Here is a 25,455-nt window from a genome sequence, read left to right as displayed (position 1 = left end):
TGGCAATCTCAGTGCTTGCTGAAGAACTTCTTTGAATTCAGTAATTTGAGCCTGTCATTCCCACCTGAAACGTTCTGCTCGGTTTTGTTAGAACAGGTAGAGGCCATGGGATGAGTTTGTGTTATTAGGATGCTGGCTGGCACTTTGTGATGTGTTTCATTCTTGTGTACATCATTTTCAAAACTCCTTCTCTGTCTTTTCCCCATTGGCTTCAGTGGCAAACCTCAGTGCCTTTTACAGGATTTTAAGGGCTTTTTTGGTCTTATTTCCTTGTCTTTATAATGGGTATAATACCTACATGCTGCCAAGTATGTAGGAGGGTTTGATGTTTGCATATTGCAAGCTCTGTAAAATCATATATTTCCAGCACTTCATAGAACCAGAAATGAGTTTAAATAGTGTTAAATATGTGAAATGCATGGATTTAATTACAGTTATAATACCACTTAGCAAAGCCAACTGCTTCGGTGACGCTCCTGTTCCGTGCTCTCTGCTGTTGTGATGTGTGGGTGCATTCCCGCAGCAGCAGCATCACAGAACCACAGAATCGGAGTCCGGTTCTTGCCTGGAGGACCAAGCGCTGCTGTTGGCCTCACAAAAAGAAGAAGAAAACTAAAGCTAAGTTGTTTCCTTTCAGGCTGTTACGGAATTCGTCCAGACTTGGTGAATGAAAGCTGGTCTTGCTCACGGTGCTCAGCCAACGCGTGGGCAGCGGTAAGTGTCTGCGCATCAGTGATTAACTGTGGGAATTAATTAGATACAGAGGTGGGTGGTGGGGAGGGTCCAGTTTGTCTTTGCATTCCAGATGTGGTGTAACCATTAATTTTTGGGCAAGGCGGGCAGGCTCGCGGAGCTTTTTGGGCCGGTTCTGAAGGTGTTTTGTTCCCCCAGGAGTGTTGCCTGTGCAATCTCAGGGGAGGAGCTCTGCAAATGACCACGGACGGGCGGTAAGCGATGGTTTCAAACATCCTGTCCTTCCATACTGCATTTAATGCTATAGTGTCGCGAATTTGGTCTTGGCGCTCAGGGTAGCGGCTGCTTTTGGCATTAGAAACATAACTGCTACTCACTGAATTGGAATAACCGTGTTCTCTTATGCTCTGCCCCAGGTTTTTCAGTAGCAGGGGTAATGCGGCTCCGAACACTGTTAAATTTGGTTTATTCTCAGAGAAAAGTATTTTCAGAGAGTGTTTAGTATCATGCAAGATAAGAAAGTTGATCCCAATTGTTCCAGAGACATTTACCTTGTAAAACCGTGATTAACAATCAGTCGGTAACGTTGCCACGGCTGCCCGACCACCATAAATATACCTCGATACCGAGGGAGTCAGAGAAATGTTAACTGTCCTCTTGCGTATTTCATTCAAATAATGGTAGACTGATTTCTCTCTTGCTTTTTTCCCAGGTGGGTCCATATAATCTGTGCGATCGCTGTCCCCGAGGCCCGTTTTCTCAATGTGATAGAGCGTCATCCTGTGGACATCAGTGCTATTCCGGAGCAGAGATGGAAACTGGTGGGTGCCTTGTACCTGTAGAGAGAGTGCAAACAAGAGCCAGAAAAATAAGGCTTTAAGCAGACAGGAAAACATTGCGTGGGATCATAAAGTAGCTGGGACTAGAGGTGATGTTCTTGCTCTTATTGCCAACACACGTACCAGGAGGAACAGGCTGTGATTTCCAGACCTGCTGGTGCTTTCCAGGAGTTTCTCTTCCCCTGGGACACTTTCCCACCTCTGGGTCAGGGCTCAACTACCTGAAAGCTTCATTTATTGGAAGTATCGCACGGCGAGAGTGCAAAGGGCCGCGGTAGCTAGAAAGAACCTGACGTATTACTGACTTGTTAATCTGTAATCTGGTTCATCTCTTTTTACAACATTTCTCTTTTTCTATCAAGAAATCTCTTGCAGAAATTAATAATCATTCTTTGTGACCGTGACTGCAAGGCGCAACTGCAAAGGATTTAACACAAGTCCAGCTCCAACTTGTTATTTAGTGGTGTAGCCTTATCTGAGGGATTAGTAATGGATGATTCATTAGCTCAGAGCAATTAATCTTGATGTTAGTTAATGCCCCATCACTGTAGTGCGTTATTGCAAAATAAATGGTGCTTTTGCTGCTTTTTTCGTGCAGAAGTCAGCTGGGTGACAGTGGGAGTGCGGTGCGGGGGAAGGTGACGCAGCAGCGATACATTAGTTAATGGTGATGTGTTCGTTAACCGCGCGGCTATTTAGTGCAGGCAGCCCGGCCTGGGCCTGGCTGAGAGATGAGGAGGAATCTCTGTCTGCTTCCAGAGTTATTTCTCTGTTGTGCAAATGGGTTTTGTACATAAACGTGGATGTAAAAAGCATTCATTATTCAGGTGGAGTGATGGAGCAGTGTGATGCGAGAGCGATAAATCTTGCAGCAGTGGTTCTTTATGGATCGTCTGACATTTCCACCAAGCATCCTCTTCATTACCAGCACTTGTAACGATGAACTGAAAATCCTTTTACACAAGACTCACTTGTATTGCCTAATGGAGCCTCACAAAACTTAATTCTTTAACTCTTCTGTGACCGCCTCACAATCCTATAGAGCCAGGGCAGTATTAAAACACGTAAAACTGTTGCTTTATTTTGCTCCGAAGCGTTGGCTGTTCCGCACAGACCTACTGCACATTTCTGTGTCGTTCCGCAATTAAAGCTTCTTGGTGGTGTTGCTTTCTGCAGGGTTGTATTCCATTCGCACCTCGTGTTTTCTTCATGTCCCGGGAAAGGCAAAGAATTTTCATGTGAAATACCTTGTCTAATGATGTGATTCCTTATGTTGAAGTGAGCAGGAGCTTGGTTTTTCGCTCAGTTCTTGGCAAAGCCTGGCTTTAAGAGCTCTGCTTGGAAAGTGATGACCCTGTGGCAGGGCCTGTTGGCTGCGCTGGGCAGCGTTGGACACAGGTTCGGATTATTTTCTGTTGATTTTTTAAATATATTTGTATTTTTAAGTTACCAGGAGATGCCGAGGTATCAGGGCGTTGCGGTGATCTGTCCAAAGCCATCTCCTGCTTTGAGCGTGTACCCTTTCAAGCACAAGTCCATTTGTGGCTTCGCATCATTTTAAAGAATGCAGCTTGCGTGCTCCCTGATTGATTGCGTATTATGGGCCTGCGCGCGTAAATTATTTATGACGTGGAAATTTGGAATAATTAGCTGTCATTCCTCGGTGGAGTAAATGAATTGCAGTGTTCATCATGCAGGAGACAGCCCATTTCTTACTCTCGCTGTGACCCCACGCTCCGCCGTGCGTTCATTCTGGAGATTTTTCTCCTGTGCTTTAGAAATTCTCTCTCCTTGCTCCCTCCCCTCCCATAGAAAATGTCGTTAAATCCCCATGTGCCGCTGTCCTCCGGCACTGCTGCTTCTGTCCACCCGTCTCCCACATCTAGATTTTCACTCTTCCCACTGTCTTCCACATTTCGGTCTCACTGTAGCTCAGTTTTCTTTATCCTTTGATCACATTTGCTTGGACTCCGCTGGGGCAGAGTCCAGTTGAGGCCTGTATCCAGTGCAGAGCCTCAGGGGGCAGTGCTGGGGCCGGTATTATTCAATATATTCATCAATGATTTGGACGAGGGAATAGAGTGACTGTCAGCAAGTTTGCTGGTGACACCGAGGGGGTCCTGGGGACAGCAGGGTGACCATGAGCCAGCACTGGGCCCTTGTGGCCAGGAAGCCAATGGGACCTGGGGTGGGTTAGAAGGGGGTGGTCAGTAGGTCAGAGAGGTTCTCCTGCCCCTCTGCTCTGCCCTGGGGAGACCACACCTGGAATCTTGTGTCCAGTTGTGGCCCCTCAGTTCCAGCAGGACAGGGAACTGCTGCAGAGAGTCCAGCGCAGCCACCAAGATGCTGAAGGGCGTGGAGCATCTCCCGTGTGAGGAAAGGCTGAGGGAGCTGGGGCTCTGGAGCTGGACAAGAGGAGACTGAGGGGGGACTCATTCCTGGGGATCAAGATGGAAAGGGGGAGTGTCAGGAGGATGGAGCCAGGCTCTTCTGGGTGACAACCAGTGACAGGACAAGGGGCAATGGGTGCAAACTGGAACACAGGAGGTTCCACTTAAATTTGAGAAGAAACTTGTTTGGGGTGAGGGTGGCAGAGCCTGGCCCAGGCTGCCCAGGGGGTTGTGGAGTCTCCTTCTGTGCAGACATTCCAACCCGCCTGGACACCTTCCTGTGTCACCTCATCTGGGTGTTCCTGCTCCATGGGGGGATTGCACTGGATGAGCTTTCCAGGGCCCTTCAACCCCTGACATTCTGGGATTCTGTGACTATTCCGTTGTTGTAGCTCCTTCCCCTGTCACGAGGAGCTTTCTTTGCTGCTGGGCTGTCGTTGGGCTCACACTGAACCTTGGAAGAGCCCCGTTCACGTCAATAAAAGCAGATTCGTGATAGCGCAGGGTTAGCGCTCCCTGGAGAGACACTATTGAGCACACCGCGGATCAGCGGCGGCCCTGCCAGCGGCAGAATTACCTATCGACACTTTAATAATGAGATCTCGTTGCTCTCAGCGCCCGCTCCTGCTGCGCACTTTGCTGTGCTGCTTATCTGCCTTTGGAACATGGGTTACGAGCGATAAAGGCACAGCTTATTAAATCCTGAAAAAACCCCACGTTCTGGCAACACTGAGGCCTTGGCTTTGAATTTCCTGGCTTTTGTTAGTTGAAGTAAAAAGGCCAAATTAATCTTTGGTGTAAACATACTGGCTTGAGTTAATTCGCAGGAATTATTTGATATGGATGTGGGGCAGATCCCGTCAGGGAGGGCTGATGCTGCACCGAGATTGCCAGGAATGCATCTCCCTTTTTCTTTTGCATGTTTTGCTTTCAAGGGAAAGAGAAATACTCTTGGGAGAAGAACGGCCTTTTGTTTGGCTTGGCGGTGTGTTGTGGCTCTCGGCTCTGACAACACAAATATAACATTGAAATTTGACAATTCTTACTTTGCATTTACTGGCTGTTTTGTAATATGATACCACTCCTTATATTTTTTGAGGATGCGCTTTTAAGTCAGATCTAGCAGCAGAGTGAATTTGTACTTCTCGGCGTTGTATTGGCTTATTGTGTGATCTCCGGCAGCTTACGCTACATTTCTAATCCCACGGGATGTTGTAATTCATACGGATCTAAAATTTAGGTCACGCGTTTGGGAATGTTGCAGCGTTTCAGCAGGAGTTTAATGGGAGTGAGGTAACGGGAGGGCACGAAGAGGAGAAGAAAGGCTCTGTTTAATACTGGATGCTGCAGAGAATCACAGAGTGTCAGGGGTTGGAAGGGCCCTTGAAAGCTCATCCAGTGCAATCCCCCTGCCAGCACTGCCCCCTGATGCTCTGCACTGGATACAGGCCTCAACTGGACTCTGCCCCATTGACCACGACTCTCTGGCTTCTTCCCTTCAGCCAGTTCGCAGCCACCTCACTCCCCGCTCATCCAGCCCGCACTCCCTCAGTTCAGCTGTGAGGATGCTGTCGAGACTGTGTCAATCTCTTACTCAGGTCAAGGGAGATCATGTCCACCCCTCTGCCATCATCCACCCGTCTTGTTATGTCCTCATAAAAGTCAATGAGGTTGGTCAAGCACGACTTCCCCTTGGTGAAGCCATGTTGACTGCCCCTAATGACCCTCTTATCCCTGATATGCCTTGAGATGGCACCCAGGAGAAGTCGTTCCATTAGTTTCCCAGGGATGGAGGTGAGGCTGACCGGTCTAGAGTTCCCCGAGTCTTCCTTCTTGCCCTTTTTGAAGACTGGAGTGACATTTGCTTTCCTCCAGTCCTCAGGCACCCCTCCTGTTTCCCAAGACTTGGCAAAGATGATGGAGAGCGGTCCAGCAATGGCCTCAGCCAGCTCCCTCAGCGCCCGCGGGTGCATCCCATCCGGACCCATGGATTTATGTGTGTCCAGATTGCCTAACTGCTCCCTAACCCAGTCCTCAGCAACCCAGGCAAACTCCTACGTGTACCGTCCGCACAGTCTCCAGTTGAATTTAAGTCTGTTTGACTGGCCAGCGAGCTCGTGAATTACTGCTCAATGTTGTCATGTTTGAGGGAATGCTGAGTTAGCATCTGCTCTAGTTTCTTTGGGTTTTGAGTGAGTCCAGGCAGGTGTCTATAGGCAATTCTGGAAGTGTTGGATGTGACCTCGCAGCAGGAAACGTCCCTGGTTTTGGCCGCAGCTTTTGTGCCGTAGACACTAATATAGAGACTTCCCCTCCGTGCCGGGTAACAGGGTGCGCCGCGCTGCGGTAAAGCTGCTGTTGACCCTCTGCCCTGTGTTCCCTTCCAGAAATGCGTGTACTGCCGGAAGCGGATGAAGCGGGTGTCGGGCGCCTGCATCCAGTGCTCGGACGAGCTCTGCTCCACGTCCTTCCACGTCACCTGCGCGCACGCGGCCGGCGTCCCCATGGAGCCCGACGACTGGCCCTACGTCGTGTCCATCACCTGCTTCAAACACAAAGCCGCTAACCAGAATGTACGCTCGGGGGTTTGGCTTTTGTTGCCTTTTTATTTTGTGGTTTTGACACAGCTTTTATGATTGCAAAGAGCAAATTGTTCCATTTTCTCTGCAATGCAGGTGCCGTTTCGAAGAGAGGTGACCCTTGGACAGACTGTGATCACAAAGAACCGGAATGGACTCTACTACCGATGTAAAGTGATTGGCATGACAACACAGACTTTCTATGAAGTGAACTTTGATGATGGTTCATACAGCGACAACGTTTACCCAGAAAGCATTATTGTAAGGAGCTCTGTTACCGTTATAGACGAGTACAAACCGTAATGTGTGCATTCCTCTTCTGTGCGCTTTGGGCTGGAACAACAAAGTAAAACTTAAAGTTGCTGCTTGCATAGAAAAATTCACACTGCTTTTCATTACTATTGTTTATGACAACCTCATCTCATTTTGTTTGTTCCTCTGTGAAGATGTGACTTTGCCACACGCGGATGGCTTAACAGCAAGCAATCTTTGGTTTAACTTGCATCCTATTTATTTTGTGGTTGAATAATCTCTTCTTTTTCAACTGACAAGTGCGATTCATGGGGGAAGCAGATTGTCTGTAAGTGCTTGTGGTTCAAAACAGGGAATTCACTTAATAGCGGGAAGGTCTAGAAGAGGCTGACTCACGCATTCCTTTCCTCATCGCGCCTTCGATTCGCTGTGCGACACAGCGCAGGTCTACTCCGCTTGGTTGTGTCAATGCAGGAGATCTGATCTTCGGGGATTTATAAGGAGAAATTTCCCAGAACTGAGTTCTGTCCCCAGAAGGAGCTGCAGGTCTCTGTTATTCCTGCTCTCTCACTTGGTAATAGTTTCATTTGAGATGATCGCAATTAATCACAAGCGCAGAAACTTTCTTATACTTAATGATAGTGTTATGTAGCAGCTTGAGCAGTGATTTGAAGGCCAAGGTCTGACCTCTTTCCCTGTGTCTCCAGAGCAGAGACTGCGTCCAGCTGGGGCCCCCTCCGGAGGGAGAGCTGGTCCAGCTGCAGTGGACGGATGGAATCGTCTACAAGGCCAAGTTTATTGCAGCCCAGATCAGTCACATTTACCAGGTGAGTGTGGGAGGGCACCTGTATGCTGATTATTACGCAAATAATGTGGCTCACTGGTGCTGAACACTTGCTCTGGTCTTGAAGGGGGAATTTCCCTTCTGAAATGAATACTAGTCTAAAGAGAAATATGTTAAAATAGGATCAGGGTAAAGGTTTCCGTGGTAGAGTGGATGTATGGATAGACATACATCTAGACTGTATCTGCTTTTAAGATACAGAATGAATTTGCCCTTTTCCTTGCGGCTCAGAGCTGACTGAGCTCACAAGTGACCCACCTGAACCACTCTCTGCTCTGGACGAGCTGAGCTGGTGGGCCAGAGCTTCCCAGGGGCCAGATCTACAAAATCACAACTTTCCTCCACACTTTTAGTGGAAAAAAAGGAAAGAATTGGTCAGGAGACAACTGCGAGGGGAGGAACAATCCTCTGGTCATGGGAAGGGACTTTGTGTGTGGGAATAACACCTTGCTGTTGTGTGAGGGACTGGAAACCTTCAGTTTCCCCTGGCCAAAAGGCAAAGAAAATCTCCTATCTGTATTTGTTTTAAATGCGCTTCTTGTTTCTGTCCTTTCTACACTGGAGTGTTTGTGACCAGCACAATAACCCACCTTGTGGGTGAACAGGCTTTTGCATGTGTGTAATGGATGTTAATTGCCTCAGAGAGGATGCGATCTGAGGTGACCCTGCTTGTGAATAACGACAATAGATAGTTCCATAAAGATCTATTGTTATGCATGCTTTCCAGTTTAATCACAGCGGAGGAAATTGTCATTGATTTCTCGAAGGTACAATCATTTGAAACAGGCTATTCCAGCAATAGCGCCAGACAACAGAGAAATATGCATGAGGAGTCTGTGTTGTTCAAATCACGCAGTTACCTCCAAGTAAAGCTCTTCCCATGGGGAGAACAGCCTGAATTTCCACATGGGTTCCCTATGCAGATACTTTTTCAGTACTTATGGTACTTTTATCTGTGTTGGAACAGATAAAAGAGACAGTTTTGTTATGAATTAAGTGTGTTTGTTGGAAGACAGCATGGATTAGCTTTTGCATTTTAAACTATTTTGCAGCAGCTCCCCGGTTCACATCTCTAAGTCTATAATTGCTGTGCTAAGATTAGATGTTTATCTGTTTTTAAAAATTGGGCCCAAATGACTGTCCTGCAACCCTGTGTGCTCTGATGTCTGGCCATCACGGGTCTAACCCCTGTCAGTGATTCGGAACTTCAATAACCAAAATCCAGCTGCTCTCAGGTCCTGAGCTCAGCTGATTGGAGGCAGCTCGGTGGGTCCCGATTAAGCAAAATCTTCAAGGTACAGAGAAGCCTTTTTTTGGGGTTCTTTTTCTCTCAATCGGGCACTTTTGTTCTCGAGAGGCCCGGCAGCTCCCGGGCTGATGTGAGTGGGCATTACAGGCGAGGGCGATCGCACCCTCGCCCCTTGCTGTGAAAAAGCCTCCGGGAGGGCAGCGGCGCGTCGCTGCCGCCAGGTGCTGGAAGGGGCCGTCGGGTTGTGACGGGGTGAGCAGCACCCACACTGTGCTGCAGCAGCGCTGTGGTAACTCATGCACTAGGGTGTAGAGCTTGTCACCTCTTGCTAGTTAGACTCTCTCACCTATTGCCACTGGCTCATACTGTTGCCAACCATGGTCTTGACCAGAAAGAGAGCTTGTCTGAAGAGGACCATAGCAACTCAGACTGTCTGCCCCGAACCGTGGCTGTTCAGGTTTCTGGCTGCAGGGAGAGCCAGAGCCTGCTGCTGCCGGGTGACGATGGCAGCATCCCAGCTGTGTGAGATGTGAGCGGGTGCAAGATCTGCTCTACATGGCTGCAAAGCTTAAGGAGGAGATTGAGATGCTGAGGACCATCAGGGAGTGTGACAAGGAAATGGACTGGTGGAGTAACTCCCTGGTGTGCCACTCAGAGAGGCTCCAGGGGGATACAGGCTGCCCAGGGGGGTTGTGGAGTCTCCTTCTGTGCAGACATTCCAACCCGCCTGGACACCTTCCTGTGTCACCTCATCTGGGTGTTCCTGCTCCATGGGGGGATTGCAGTGGATGAGCTTTCCAGGTCCCTTCCAACCCCTGACATTCTGGGATTCTGGGATTCTGTGTTTTTGATAGTTTAAGGTGTAACTGGTTTAACTGGTGAGCAGCGCACAAGAGATCAGAGCACAGACACTTTCTTCTGAATTTGTCCAATCTGAACCCGACATCCCATATTAAGCTGTGGTTTATGTCCTTCTGCATTATCCAGAAAAGCCTAATAAGTCTGAAGCAAAGAAACTGAGAATGTCTTCAACTTTTAATAGTTTTAACATTTTTATGTGCACGTTTCCATGAATAAACATTCCTGTAACATCTGTTGCATAATTCATGATACAATCAGTGCTTGGCGGAAAAGGTTTGATGTGAGGAGTTGACACCAGTTTTTGTACCTGGCTGACTGTTTCTGCTTGTTAAAATACAAATACATTTTAGTAGCTGGAGATGTTTCCTTATGACACGAGAAAATGCTTTGTTTAAGATGAAAGAAATCCTTATTACCATATTGGTCTGAATACAGGATTGCCTTTTAGAAGTGAAAAGTGTCTTTTTTTCAGGCTTTTTGGGTTCAGCATCCTCAAAACACTTTGGCAGAATCCGGGAATGGGCAGTTCAGGTACCGTAAATGTAGAGGCCGAGTTCTTATTTCATCCTCTGCCTCCTCTGCAGGTCGAGTTTGAAGATGGTTCCCAACTCATGGTGAAGCGTGGGGATATTTATACCTTGGAGGAAGAGCTTCCCAAGAGAGTGAAGTCTCGCCTGGTGGGTATCGAGGTAACAGGAACGGGCTGCGCTTTGCAGTATTCACATTTTTTAGCATATCGTTTAGACATTAGGTAAACGCAACCCACAGTTTCTGTGGCTGTAAAACCTCTTGTCATTCACAAAGTATGTCGAGTAGAAGGAATCCTTGATGTGAACGCTTGAGAAGCGTTTAAATTCTTTTCCCTTTCGCATGTTCCGATACAATTTTTGTGTTCTCTGGCTAAAAGATGATGTTCATATCATTTTAAACCATAGGAGTTTAGTTATATGGACTGCGGTTCTGTCTGAATATTGCGTTTCATTAGAAGTGGGGTGAACTGAGTGGTTGCGTGGGTGCTGCAGAACTGATGAACAACATGGGACAAACCCCCGTTTCTCCCCAAACAGGAGATTTAGAATGTAGCTCTTACCTATAAAGCTCTTAATCCAAAAGATCAGTCTGTCTTTAACTGTATGCAATGGATTTATTTCGCCTAGAAAATATGAAGGATTTATTTCGTAGCTCTTTTAGTCCCAGACTTGCTGGGTGTTTTCAAACATGGTGCTTTAACCTTTAAAGACGTCTCATTTAAACCAATGATGCGACTGGTTTCTAGGCAAACGGAGAACATAAAGTTTTCTTCTTCATTCTAAATGTCACGTCAGGCACTGCAAGACAGGGACGGATCCCCAAAGTTAACGTGCCATGAGGTTCTGGGGCTTCTGTCCCCTATAGAGACACAAAGAGGAGGGTCCCCCCTTCCCTTGAGACTCAGTGAATTGCTGGTTTGGGTTAATGTGGCAATTCACTGACCCGGTGAATCTGCCACCACCAGCAGGAGTGTGAGACGCACGTCGTCAAAATGACCCATGACAGGAAACTTTTGTGTGCTTATGCATGAAATCTCCAAGGGTTTTCCCCCAAAAACCCCTTGTAAAATGCTTCCTGCAATGTCGCTCTGGATGGCATCTTCGTCTTGTTTGAGGCTGTAAGACCTCACGGCATAAATTTGAGAGGTTAATAATGATTTACCTTGTTATCCTTGAAGGACTTCGAGTGGCAAGGAAGCACCCTGGAATTCATTTCTAGGATGTGCTCAATATTCCAGTTTATTTCAGCTGTCTAATAATAAAAACAGTGTATTTGTGCCCTGAAAAGCAGCGTTTGGAAAGAAACACGTTCCCCGCAGTGGAGACACCAGGGTTTGTAGCAGTTCCAGAGGAAGGCAGGCGAGCTGGAAGGTGAATCAAAAGCTAAAGGCTTTTCTCCTGTACTTTCTGCTGCCAGAAGCGTCAGCCGATGCTCTGACAGTGACGCTCTGATGTCGAACAGCAGAACAAAAGAACAGAACGATAGGAGATGATAATTTCTACCATTGAGAGCGAAAGAGCAGGACGAGCAGAAGCGATTGTTCGAACAGCGATCCCTAAACGCTTTCTTTGGGTCTTTTATTAAAGACGTCAGGGAAGCCCCAATTCCCTTTGCGCTTTCCATTATGAACGAATAACCCGAAGAGGCAGAGGACAGGACCAGAAAGAGAACGGGCAAGGCAGGAGCTGAAGTGAAAGATTCTGAAACAGAAAGAAGGCAACTCGAGGGTTTCTCTTGCCAGTTGGGTGGTGGTTTTTGGTTGCAGCTGCGTGCTTTGCGTGTGTCGGAGTTTGCTTTCTCTCCAGAAACGCTCCAAGCAAGCGGTGCCCTCGCTGTCCCCGCTGTTGTGCCGACGTTGCACCCACGTCTCTCCCGCTCCTCTAACGCTTGTGCTTTCCTGTCTCCCGCAGTCCCTCAGCACCGGGGCCCCTCAGGAAGATGTATTTTCGGGAGATGAAGTGAGAGCCAAGCGTCCCCGGCTGGGGAATTCAAGAAATCCCGAAGAATACGGACAAAACCCCGATTACTTGGCCTTTATGGAGAGCCTCTTGCAGACACAGTACCAGCCTGGAACTCAGAGCAACATGTTTTAACTAGGATTAATGAAAAATAAAATGAAATTAACCCTTTTCAAGCCTGCAGAAAAAATGAGGAGGGAACTGTGGACTAGAAGACCAGCCTTGTGCAATAGCTGTGAATTTCTTTCGTCTGCTCTTGGTTTCAGTGCACAAAGTCCCGTCTGGCTGCGCTACCTCCACTTGGCCAGGAACATAGAGCTTGAAAACCTTCCGACAGCATTTTCCATGGAGACTTTGGGAGAGTTTGTCCTAACGGGGCTTTGTGACCGGCTCCTTTTGGTGAGGCTTGGAAAGGGTTAAAATTGAACACAGTGACTTTTTCAAATATGTCAAACTTTTGTCTTTCAAGGTGCTATTACATTGACTACTGAAGCAGCCTTCGGAATGGTGTTTTCTGTACATAGACATCACCTTTGTGAAGTTTTCTATAAATGAGCATTATTAAAAAAAAAAAAACAAGCAAACAAAACCAGGAAAACAAAAGTTTCCACAAAACATTTTTCTAGCTGATGGCTTTAAAAGCAGAAAAGAAACAAAATCCTCCTCCCTCACCCCAACTGAGATGTGACTAATGTGACTGTGGGGAGAGCAACAGCCCATGTCCTGGAGCGCTCCGGGTTCTTTTTTTTTTGTAAAGAAACACTATTTGCTTTGTAAACTGGGGAAAATGGGGACAACCGTTTCACAGCCGGGATATTTCTTACCGTTAATTCTCTGCAAGACTCGCGATCCACGTTGCGTTTCTGCCTTGGCACCAGGAAGGGACTCCGGGCAGAACCGGCAGGTTGGGTCATTCTCGTCATCTTCCCTCCCCACCTTTGCCATCACCGTTGCTTTCTAGTTCCAGCCAGCATGGCTTTCCGTTCGAGTTTTGGCAAGTGTTTTGTTGCCGCTTCTTGTGTTAATTCCTTTTGGAGCCATCCCTTCCCAGTGCGGCGGAGCACCGGGGATCGCTCCGCTAGGCATGTCCCCCATAGGAACCTGTTTCTTTTCTTTCTCTCCTTATTTTTATTTGATTTTATTTTATTGAGTTGTGCCCCTTACAGTTGTGAGAATCATTCCATGACAGAAGCCTGGGAGGTGTTTGTATGTTTGTTTGTTTTCTTTTATCTTATTAAAGAAGAAATTCCCCAAACATCTTTGATTGTTGTGACATCCTTTACCTAAACCCAGACTGAGCCTTTGAGATACTCCTGGGGAACTGGACCGCAAGTGCTTTGCTCGACTCGTTTGCTGTGAATTGAACAAGTTTTGAAGGTAAAACCCAAATCCTCCATTATTGAGTGGGCAGCTCCCACTCGAACGCCTGAAAACCACCTCTCTTGGTTGTGGAGCAGTTTTGTACCAAAGCCTGGTCCCCAACCCCACAAAGTCACCACAAAGTCTTCCTCTCTCCTTAGGGAAGCTCAGGCAGGTCAGAAGCCAGAAGGCGGCACCGTTAACGCAGCGTCGGGACGGGGCCGTGGCCCCGGCGCTGGGGGCTCACAGAGCTGTCCGGAGCCATCCTTACCGCCTCATTCCCTCAAATTACTGCGCAGAAAGAGACAACGTTCTTCATTTGGTTTTGAAACCCCTCTGCACGGCGGTCGTTCTGCCGAGAGGTTTTTAAGCAGCGCTGGAGCTGCATCTTTAAGGGAATAAGTGGGAAGGATTTGTGGGCTGGCAGATGGTAATTAGCATCTTAAGGGACTCCATGGGTATTAAACTGTCCCAGTGAAAGAGCGGAGATAGAATAACGCGTTTTTCTTAGGTTTTTGTCCTCCCTTGGAAGAACTGGAGTTCCCTTGATTTCTTCTGCCTCCGCTCCGGGTTCTTTTCTGTGCGCGTTTGTAACGGGGTTTTATTTCGGGGTTTTTGACGTTTTCAAGAGATGTCTCCGAGAATCAAAACAAACCGAGTCTAATAAAAGTTTTAAAAACCGACAAGGTTCCTGAAAGCCGGGGTTGTCACTCTTACACAGGCGTCTCCTGGCTGGTACGACACCGAAAACTTGCTTGTGTAAAAGAGCAATTGGAAGAGAATTGAAACATCAGAGGAGTTTTTTGGAGGCGGGAGGGGAAGGGTGGGCTGAGCGATGGGGAATTTCCTCTGCATGTTCAAGTCCTGGCTGAAATGGCACCGCTACTGTGTTCATATGGAATGCCTTTCAAAAATCCTGTTGATATTGTAAAAACAAAGTGTGTTTCCTCAGCCCGTATTCAGATGCTGAGTTATGTCCAACGTGAACCTGGGACTGTCCAATGCTCTCTTGTTGCAGGGGTTCTCCCTTTTTTGTTTCTTTTGAATCCCTCGTTTTGGTTTAGGAATGACGTGCATGATCTATCATGATCGTATCGACGGCCTCTGTGCACCAGGCTATTGAAAAGGAAATAGGAAATGCACATTCCTCCCCTTCCTCCAGTGAATTATATTTGTAAGTGTCTGATTATGTGCTATAAAAACAATTATTCCCCCCCCCCTGCTTCCAGATGAAGGATGTGATGTATTTCATTTTTCTCTGCCTTTAGGTTCATAATGAATTAAAGGCTGTTGAGCACTTCAGATTGACGCTTTTTGGGGGGTTGAAGTCTCTTCATTTCTAAGTTTAAAGGCTCTTGTGCTGCAGGAGAAGGCGGCTCCCAGCTCCGGGCGTAGAGCCGGCTGATACGGCTGAGCCAAGAGGAGTCGAGACCCCTGATGAAGAGCGTGGTCCTGCCTTCCTCTCCGGTAGCGGTGCAGGGGATGAGCTCTGTCCTTCGCCCCTGCCCAAAACGCAGAGCTGAGCTTGCAACGCGGTTCTGTCCCAGCTCCAGGTTTGCTCTGGTGTCAGAAGTTGCGAAGTAGCCAGAGGTGGCTCTAAAATCCTTTCTCTTTTAAATCACCAGTTCGCTGCTTCCTCTTTGGAGTGCTCACGGCTTTTCTTCCGAGCTCTTGTCGTGCTGACACCGAACCTCTTAAAACAGCGTCTTCCTGAACCTCGTCTGGTTGGGGAAAGATCTTTAGCTTGGTGAGAAGAAATGGGGGAGATAATTCCTTTTTTTTTTTGTCTTTGTAAAGTGCAGGTTTATTTAACAAACTAAAAGTAGCAGCATTGATTGGGGTGAGGCTATTTAGTGCTGTTTATTGCTGCAGCTGAATGAGCAGCTTAACCTTCCGTAAAGCTTGAGACAGAATCCCAGAATGCACTGGGCTGGAAAAGCCCTCAGAGCTCATCCAGTCCAGCCCTTGGTCCAACTCCAGCCCATTGACTAGATCATGGCACTAAGTGCCATGGCCAATCTCAGTTTCAAAACCTCCAGGGCCGCTGAGTCCAGCACCTCCCTGGGCAGCCATTCCAATCCTGACCACTCTCTCTGCACAGAATTGCTTTCTCATCTCCAGCCTCAGTTTCCCCTGGCAGAGTTGAAGCCCATGGCCCCTTGTCCTATTGCTGATGCCTGGGAGAAGAGCCCAATCCCCACCTGGCTAGAACTGCCCTTCAGGTAGTTCTGGAGAGTGCTGAGCTCAGCTCTAAGCCTCCTCTTCTCCAGACTAAACAAGCCCAGCTCCCTCAGCCTCTCCCCATAGGGCTTGTGTTCAATCCCTTCCCCAGTCTTGTTGCTCTTCTCTGGACCCGCTCCAGCACTTCAATCTCTTTCCTGAGCTGAGGGGCCCAGAACTGAACACAATACTCCAGGTGTGGCCTCCCCAGTGCAGAGCCCAGGGGAAGGGTCACTGCCCTTGTCCTGCTGACCACGCTCTTTTGGATACAGAACGTCGTCCACTTTGTCCTTTGCCGTGTTGTGGTTCTCTCACTCATGTTAACTTTTTGTGCTAATAAAACAATTCTTCTTGCAAAGGTGTTTACTGCAAACCCCCCAGCGTGCAGATCTGTGTTCACAGAGGGTATTTTGTGGCTTTCACGGCCTCTCCTTCTGGCTTCCAGCTTTGCAGCTCGTACATGGGAGGACATCACGGGCTTTGAACGCTCTCCCTCTGCAGAACTTGCTCCTTTTTTCTTTGGTTTTGTGACTGTTCAGCTTAGGGAAAGAGCAGATGATGGAAAAAACCCCGTCACATGCTGTAGACATCTGTGCTTCAGCCAGTTTTGCAGAACTTCTATTTCTTGAGGTTATTCTTTGGGGATTTTTCTCTTTTCCTCTTCCCTCGCTTTTCATATTAGTTCTCCGTCAGTAGTTCTCCTTCAGCTTGAACAAATTGCACCAGTTTAATAAAACTGCTCATTAAACAGGTGCAGTTCCTTGCTGGAAGAATGCCCTTGCTTTGGTTGGAGTGGTTTACTCGGAGAGTTTTAGCTTAAGGTAATCAGGAGCTGTTTTAAACTCAACTTTACTTTGAATCCGGGCGTGTTGTTTTAGTTTAATGGCAATTTAAATGGAACTAGTGGAATTTCTCGGGGGGAAGGTGTTATGTAGGAAATGGGCATCGTTCAGCTGGGGGCTCAGAGGAAGATGGGGATGGATCAGCATGTTGCGTGTGTCAATTCTCTCTCCAACTTAAACTTCTTCAAAGCCAGAGGTAAAGCTTTCCCTGCAATAGGCTCCTTGTGTGCTGCACTAGGGAAATGATTGTTATTTGCCTTGTTTGGGCTTATTTCCCCGCCCTGCCTACAGCTCCGGGTGGTCTGCCAAGCTTTTTGCCCCCTTTTGGTGATAATTCAAATGATTGCAAAGCCCTGACCTACAAATAGACCGAGTTTTAAAGAGAGCAGGTTTGTGGAAGAGCTTTTTTGGGCCTGTGATTGTACTTTGGTGGATTAAAGCAAAGAGCGACACTGTGTGTGTGGACCCTGCCCAGCGCCAGGTTGTCCCTGTCCCCAGATCAGTGTGACAGCACGTGCGACCGTCACCATGTGGATGAGCCGAGTCCCTCTTGTAACCCCCGTTATTTCCCGTGATGTTATTTTAGTGGCTTAGGAGGACAATTGGTCCCTTTATGTCACTTATAGGTTAGTGAGGAGACCCTGCAAATGAGTTTAATGGCTGTTTCAGAGTTCCTGGTACGGGTGATACCGACCGCTGCTCCTGGAGCTCAACAACGGGAATAAAGGTCCAACAAATCACCTGAGACTCCAGCAGAGAAGATCCTGGGGGTTCCTGATCTCCAGGAACATGGGCAGCTCATCTCTTGCTTCTTGTCCCACCAACAACTGTACTGGCAAACACACCAACACACACAAATGAGGCGACTTTGGCAAAATACCAAGACTCAGATGAGTTGGAGATGTTGAGCTGGGATTATTTGGCAGCTTTGAGAGCAGAAAAAGAGAACTACTTGGTTTACTTGCACATCAGTAGAAAATGACTGGGAGTTAGTTATTCAGTGGTAGAGGAGTAAAACAAGATAGGAAACATAAAGGTCACTGTGCAAATATCGTTTGGAATTACGCAGCGACCGCAGCTCAGCCGCTTTTCCTGTGGAATAAAGAGGAATTTGGCCGTGTTTCAGCACGGTTGACTTTGGCGTCCCTCTCTGCCCCGGCCTTGCCATTTCACATGCCAGCTGCCGCCGTCCCCCAGCAAATGAGCGCGGAGCCGAGCGGTGAAACACGAGACACCCTCCCCTCCGCCCCCATCGCGGCTTAAAAATAGATAAACGGACAGATCCACTGCTCATCTGCCTCATTGAACGGAGCCATCTCTGCAAAACACAGCACATTTCCTTTGATTAGGAATGAGCGGTCACTTACCCGTGATACGAGCCAAGATGCTGCTGCCATTTAGAATCGCAGGGATTCATCTGCCCGACTGAAGAGATCAAATCGGAGCTGACTGTGGGGAGAGAAGGGTCAGTGGGCAATTTGCTACGTGGAGAAGCAATGAGATGGGGAGAAGGGCTGTTGCATGAGTCCCTTTTCCTCGTGTCTCCACGTAGAGCCGAGGTTTATTTCCTTTTTGTTGTCTTAATAGCTTGGAGCCGCTAGGGAATACCTGGCCTGAAGAAGCGGTACATCTGATTAATCCGGGATTCGGATCCAACGTGGAATTAACGTCGCAATCCAGTAGCTTTGGGTCCTGCGTTGGGTGATTACCGTGAGGTTTTTGTTGGCGTGCAGTGAAAAATCCGCCCGACCGCGACTGTTTGTGTGAGACCCACCGCTCGGGGCTCTTTCTGTTTTACAGGAGCGATTTATCATAACATTTTTTTACCACGTACACAATCAGCTTCTTAAATGCAGTGATTTCTCTCACTTCTGTGATGTTCTCAAGTCAAGGGCTTGGTGCACTGACTTAACCCCCTTTTTTTGTGACGGTTATCCAGGGATTTCCCAACAACCACCCAATAAACCCCGACATCGAGCCTCCCAACCCCCCAGCAGTTTACACTCGTGTTTCCCTTGACTTCAGATGACATTTTCTGTTTTTAAAGATTGAAAGTGCTAAGACTGAGCTTCCCATCTAGTAGCACTGCTAAAATCACGGCGATGTTTCGCTCTCGGCTGGTGTTTGACTGCAAAGAGGGGAAACAAACCCACTAACGCTTCTTTCTATGTGGTTCCCGGGCTCTCGGCTGCTCCCACACGGGGTTTTAACCTCACACTCCTACCTGTCCCCGCAAACAAAGCCCAAGAAAAGGGAGCGTCCCCCTGGGTTTCTTTTGGCATGATCGAACCTTTCACGCCCTGCGAATCCGGCCTGTCAGTCTCTTGTCACCTCTCTAATGTGCTTCTATTTGCTGCCGTAATCAGCGCTGCTGAAAGGCAAGGCTGCCGCATTACCTGTAATTGTCATTGTGACAGGGCCATTGTGGGGGAGAAAATGTGTGCCTTTCAGAGCTGTCCCCATTAAAGAGCAGCACTGAAACTGGAAACGAATCCCCTGGTGCAAGGCGGGTGGGCGGCTGGGGAAGGGGCTGCACCCCCAGGTGTTTTTCTTCCCCGATCCCCTCTTTAAATGGAGAAAAGCAAAGGATTAACCATTCTGTTGTTCACTCCTCTCTGCAGACTTGCCCACCTCGTGTGTGTTCCCACATGTGCAGGGACCCCCTGGTTGTGTACAGGACAGGGACGACGCAGCCTGGGACCGGGGACATGAGCTGGACCCTCGAAGAGGTTCTTGAGTAAGTTATAATAATGATCTCCTGCCACCGAGCTCTCGGGGATCCCTTTTGGTCACATCTGGTTGAGGTTCCTCACCGAGGAGCCGGAGGAACCCGTCCTGCTCTGGGGACCTGGGCTGCGGCTCTGACATGGAATCACAGATCCCAGGGAGCACAAGGATCACCTGGTCCAACCTTTCTTGGCAAAGCCTGGTCTAGACAAGCCCAGCCCACTGTCCAGCTGAATCTTAAAAACGTCCAATGTTGGGGAATTCACCACCTTCCTGAAGAGCTTATTCCAGTTGTTCCCTCCTGTGTCCAACTGGAACATCCCCAGGAACAACTCAGCCCCATTGCCCCTCGTCTTTTCCATGGGGCTCCTTGTCAAAGCGGAGTCCCCATCTGCTTTGCAGCAACCCTGAAAAACTGGAACGTGGCCATGAGGTCTCTCCTAAGCCTTGTTTTCTCAAAGTCGAACAAGCCCAGTTCTCTCAAACGATGGTGCTTAAATTCAAAGCCAATTTCCACAAGCTCTGGGTAGCACTAGTGCTACCAGCGCACGAGTTACAGTTCCCTTACAGCCCTCATTTCGACTGTTTATTGCTACATACGGAAAGTAGTGTCTGGTGATCTGAGTCATCAGATGTATTTTGGAGAAAAAGCCTGAAATTCCATGTCTCAGTTGGTTTTTCTTTCCTGACTTCTGCCTGGATACAGCTGAGCACAAAAAACCCCTTAGCTGCGAAGTTTTCATAGTTGCACCGAGATGTCTAAAGCAGTTTCTCCTAAAATATTCAGGCTTAGTCACCGGTGCGAAGGAACAGCGAACTTCAACAATTTGGGAACAGCAAACTTCAACGATTTGGGAGCTGCATGCCAACGCAAATGTGCCAAACGCCTCCAGCATCGCAGCCGGGACTCGGAGCCGCTGTCAGCACTGGGGTGAGAATGAGGGAATGGGTGAGAATGGGAATCGAATGAAGTCCCGGAGGCCCAGCTGAGCTCCGGACCAGCCAGGGTGTCTGTCCCCATGTGCTTTCCTGACGACGCTGCTCGTCCCAGCGTTGCCGTCTGCCGCAGGTACAGCACCCATTCCTGCGTCCGGACCGCGATGGTTAGAATCCCACAAGCCTTTTCCTTCGTGTTTTTATGTCAGTTCTCAGTAGGGGAAGTTGATTTTCCGAACATCTTTGCTTTCAATTTAACAACTCTCTGCTTTCCTGTAGAAAATTTCATGTATGTTCTTCCAGCTGCTTGATTCCTACACAAGGGTAATTTCTTTCCTTGGGACTTGACTGCACCGTGTTGGTGAGAAGGAATAAACCTCTCAGGAGCAGGTTTTTGGTGCTGAGGAGCTTCTCTGAGCTCCTGGTGTTTTCCTTAGGGCTTCCCCCAGTCCGGAACCAGGGTAAAACATTAAAATCAAGGTAGCAGAACCCAACACAATATTTTACATTTGGTTTTTATTTCACTGCTTCAGGGATTTGTTAATTCCAAAATAAATCAGGGAAATATATTGCACGACATTTTTGTATTGCAGTAGCGTCCTGCGTACATGATTAGGAATAAGAATGTGTGATATAGGAATAATAAAACTCGGTTAAGACAGGCTTGTGCCCTGGAAATGGTTTGCAGCCTCTGTTGGGGAGATACCAGAGCTGTTTAGGACACAGAGAAAAAGGATGACAGTGAAAATAATGGGGACATGTGGTTTGCTGTGCATACAACAGAGCAGGTAATTATGAGCCTTCTGGATGTTTTACTTTAGTGACGCAGTAGATGGAGAAATGATAAAGCATCAATGAAAACTTGAGCCCGTTGCCACTGCTAATGTGGTAGTGGCTTTTCTTACAGAAGGATTTGAAGTTTACAGTTCCAGGGTGAATTTGGGGCAAGAAGGAGCATTCCATGGTATCGCAGCCACCTCCTCCTAGAGCCTTACATCTGGGCAGGAACATCCCCAGGTTCAGTGTAAGTTGGGGAATGACCTATTAGAGAGCAGGGTAGGGGAAAGGGACCTGGGGGTCCTGGGGACAGCAGGGTGAGCATGAGCCAGCACTGGGCCCTTGTGGCCAGGAAGCCAATGGGACCTGGGGTGGGTTAGAAGGGGGTGGTCAGTAGGTCAGAGAGGTTCTCCTGCCCCTCTGCTCTGCCCTGGGGAGACCACACCTGGAATCTTGTGTCCAGTTGTGGCCCCTCAGTTCCAGCAGGACAGGGAACTGCTGCAGAGAGTCCAGCGCAGCCACCAAGATGCTGCAGGGAGTGGAGCATCTCCCGTGTGAGGAAAGGCTGAGGGAGCTGGGGCTCTGGAGCTGGACAAGAGGAGACTGAGGGGGGACTCATTCCTGGGGATCAATATGGAAAGGGGGAGTGTCAGGAGGATGGAGCCAGGCTCTTCTGGGTGACAACCAGTTATGGGACAAGGGGCAATGGGTTCAAACTGGAACACAGGAGGTTCCACTTGAATATGAGAAGAAACTTGTTGGGGGTGAGGGTGGCAGAGCCTGGCCCAGGCTGCCCAGGGGGTTGTGGAGTCTCCTTCTCTGCAGACATTCCAACCCGCCTGGACACCTTCCTGTGTCACCTCATCTGGGTGTTCCTGCTCCATGGGGGGATTGCACTGGATGAGCTTTCCAGGCCCCTTCCAGTCCCTGACATTCTGGGATTCTGTGATTCCTCGTGGTGACACACGGGGAGGAATGAGATGATGAATGGATAAACTTATTCAGAGTGCTTCGTGTCTTTAACATGATTATTCACTTCCAAATCGTCTCTGCTGTGCTTTGAACATACACGTCAATTCCAAAGAGGTGGATAAGAAAAACAAATCACACAGCGGATTTTTTGTGGCATGTGAAATGTTTGGCGAGTCGGATGCTGTCTGGGGTGTTATGAGCCGAGGTGTAAAAGCAGCTTGGGTGCAGATGCAGCATTTCCCCCGGGAAAGGCCCAAGAATCGCCCGTGAGAGAGAAATCAACGGCGCGGTCACGGCTGGTCCTGCTGCCGCCTCTTCTCCGAGACACCAACCGCCTGAGAGGCTTTAGCAAAACAGAGTGAAATACAAGCCCTGCAAATGATGCAAATTGTCGGGCTCCTTTGGCGCCGCAAAGGGTGTCGGTTCTGCATCCGTCCCTGGGAAGGGACAAAGGGACAAGGACCAGCGGAGCAGCAGCTGCGAGTCGGGGGCTCGAAACACCGAAAAAGACAAAACTGCCAAGATCTGATAATAAAATCTGTTTGGAACAGCTGTCTGCTGACAAGTATAATAAACCGTATTAATGGTGTCATTATTATTCCCTAATTAAAAGCTAATAACTAAGAGTTAATTGCCTTTAAAAGATGAAGCAGTACTATGGCAGGGATTTATCTCGGTTTCTCTCTGCTTGCCTGGCTGTGCTGATATTTTCAGGCTAATTAATTGAATCAAATCTTACTGAAAACTAATAATCGCTCTGTGTCGATTCAAGCAATTGAATTAAAAGGTGTTTGCTGTGGGCTCGGTTTAAAAAATATACACGTGTGCTCTTTGCACATCATTACCTGGGGTGCTGATGGTCAGCAGGGCTTGGTGGGGCACAGGGACAGAGGCAAAATACTTTGGGAAGAATGAGCCAGCACTGGGCCCTTGTGGCCAGGAAGCCAATGGGACCTGGGGTGGGTTAGAAGGGGGTGGTCAGTAGGTCAGAGAGGTTCTCCTGCCCCTCTGCTCTGCCCTGGGGAGAGCACACCTGGAATCTTGTGTCCAGTTGTGGCCCCTCAGTTCCAGCAGGACAGGGAACTGCTGGAGAGAGTCCAGCGCAGCCACCAAGATGCTGCAGGGAGTGGAGCATCTCCCGTGTGAGGAAAGGCTGAGGGAGCTGGGGCTCTGGAGCTGGACAAGAGGACACTGAGGGGGGACTCATTCCTGGGGATCAATATGGAAAGGGGGAGTGTCAGGAGGATGGAGCCAGGCTCTTCTCGGTGACAACCAGTGACAGGACAAGGGGCAATGGGTTCAAACTGGAACACAGGAGGTTCCACTTAAATTTGAGAAGAAACTTGTTTGGGGTGAGGGTGGCAGAGCCTGGCCCAGGCTGCCCAGGGGGGTTGTGGAGTCTCCTTCTGTGCAGACATTCCAACCCGCCTGGACACCTTCCTGTGTCACCTCATCTGGGTGTTCCTGCTCCATGGGGGGATTGCACTGGATGAGCTTTCCAGGGCCCTGCAACCCCTGACATTCTGGGATTCTGTGAATGCTAAAAGGAGGGAACTGGAGCATCTGAGGAGCTGGAGGAATCCACCGCCTCTAACTCGGTGATTGCTGAGTGTAGATGGACACAAAGCACCTGCAGCCTTAATAAATGGATTTGATCCAGAGACAGCACAAAATAAAACACAGCCGTCCTGAAATTCCCCATTCAGGTGCTGATGAGGATTTTCCGGTCAGTGCGGGATGGAGTTTTGCGTCTGAATCTGATATTTCTCACCTTCTGCGAACGAAGCCGGTTCCAAGTCTCTGAAGTTCAACAGGGAGTGTTTGCAGTTTAACGGGGAGTGTTGGGTTCTGCTGCCCCTAATTCAAAATCCCCATCCCCTCCCCAAAAAACACCACTTCAGCATCCTCCCGCTCAGCTCCTGCCTTGTGTGATGCTAATTGAAGGGAACCAAATGTTCTCTGTGGAAGTTCACTTTATCAGCGTTCATCTTCTGCACGGAGTAATTTTATTAAAGTTCCCCAAAGAGCAAATTGTACATTCGTTAATGCCCATTTTTGGACTGCACCCTCCCTCATTTTGGGTGAAAAAGAGATTAGAAGTCATCTGGGCTCCGTGATAATTAAAAAGAAGATGCTCAAACATAATTCTTAATTAAACAGTAATGAGATAAGAACTTGTGTAGCCTGCTTTTAGTCTGGTGGAAAGATGCAGAGGTTCCCATTGTAATTATATGATTTATGATCTTCCACACGGAGATGTAATTAGTTCCTCCCCCCTTTTTAAAATTTAAACGTTATTTAGATAAAAAAATGGCATGGCAATTTGAATTTGCTTTTCCTGGTGGAATAGTCATTTGTTTTGATTTATATTGAAGTTTCAATGTAAAAAGTTCCTCCACGGCTACGAGGTGCTACATGAAAACACCAGAACCCCCCGATGCCCGAGGAGAGGGAGCTGGGTTGTTGGGAGATGGGGAGCGAGACTTCTGAGGCCAAGAAATGTGAAATTGCTTTAAAAGGTGCAATTTGTGTCTCCAGACGCCACCGGGGGACGTTCCCGTCTGATGCTGCTGTGCTGCGCTAATCAGCCCTGGAGATGGTTTGATGGAGCGAGGAGCCCTCGCAAGTCGTCGTCTGCCTCAGGGGAGTTACACAGGTATTAAAATGAACATTCAGTGGCATTGTGCTCCTGTCGAGGGTTTAGATTGGGGGGTGACAATAAAACCCTGGCAGATGTGTTGTTAACCTCCTCTTCCCCACTTCCCCCTTCAGCCCCTCTCTCTCCCCCTTCCCACTCAGGACAGGGGATTGGGAGGGAAAGAAGGACAGAGAGAAGAGAGCTGGAAAAATTAAACATGTTTTACTAATGCTGCTGATAAAATAGAGAAAATAATATAAAATATACAAAACCAATCCTGAAAGTCTCAGCAACTGCAGAGCCGGCAGCCGAAGTCCTGGACTGGACTCTGCAGCCAACCGGAGCTGGATTCAGTCTGTCACTGGCCTCAGTTCGCAGGGACGACTCGCAAGGTCCTCTCCTAATGTCACCATAGGGAAAAGGGATGAGATCCTCGTGATCTCCCACTTTTATATGAAGTATCACATGAATGGGATGTTATACACAGTTGGTCAGTTTCTTGGTCACCTGTTTCTCGTTGCCCCTCTCACAAGATGTCCATCCGTGCTTATCAATAACCTCTCATTCCATTGCTATGTTTACCAGAACATGTATCTGGTTCTCCAGGAAAATGCAGCTGATATGACGCTTCAGCTGACAGGCAAATTCACTAAAAGAGAAACTTGTTTTTAAGAAAACCAGGACAGCTCCGCACCTGCCAAAGGGGAGCAAGTCGTTCGCCATTTCTTTGTTTAAACCTGCTTTTGCAGCTCTGCTCTCTTGGGCAAGCATCACGTTTTAGCTCATCT

The 25,455-nt window shown here is 48.3% G+C and overlaps 1 protein-coding gene across 7 annotated transcripts in view; it reads left to right on the top strand.

Annotated features, from left to right (window-relative positions):
* Positions 1-24,804, top strand: part of KDM4B (lysine demethylase 4B) — a 92,391-nt gene extending 67,587 nt beyond the window's left edge. For 3 of the 7 annotated variants that reach the window (XM_082072283.1, XM_082072285.1, XM_082072284.1), the window contains 10 exons: positions 638-714; positions 892-947; positions 1,406-1,514; positions 6,310-6,495; positions 6,598-6,762; positions 7,461-7,580; positions 10,292-10,384; positions 19,239-19,354; positions 20,132-20,275; positions 24,568-24,628. In XM_082072283.1, coding sequence (XP_081928409.1) covers positions 638-714; positions 892-947; positions 1,406-1,514; positions 6,310-6,495; positions 6,598-6,762; positions 7,461-7,580; positions 10,292-10,384; positions 19,239-19,354; positions 20,132-20,275; positions 24,568-24,613 — 1,112 coding nt within the window. In that variant the 3' untranslated portion in view covers positions 24,614-24,628. Of the gene's footprint in view, positions 1-637; positions 715-891; positions 948-1,405; positions 1,515-6,309; positions 6,496-6,597; positions 6,763-7,460; positions 7,581-10,291; positions 10,385-12,148; positions 14,319-19,238; positions 19,355-20,131; positions 20,276-24,567 lie in introns of those variants that run through there. The other 4 variants (XM_082072290.1, XM_082072287.1, XM_082072288.1 and 1 more) reach the window with 3 other exon arrangements.
* Positions 24,805-25,455: the final 651 nt, after the last annotated feature.

The sequence above is a fragment of the Streptopelia decaocto genome (genome assembly GCF_964273445.1).
Source record: "Streptopelia decaocto genome assembly, chromosome: 24".
Taxonomy (NCBI): domain Eukaryota; kingdom Metazoa; phylum Chordata; class Aves; order Columbiformes; family Columbidae; genus Streptopelia; species Streptopelia decaocto.
The sequence above is the reverse complement of the archived record's forward strand: the minus strand, read 5'-3'. Positions and strand labels throughout refer to the sequence as shown.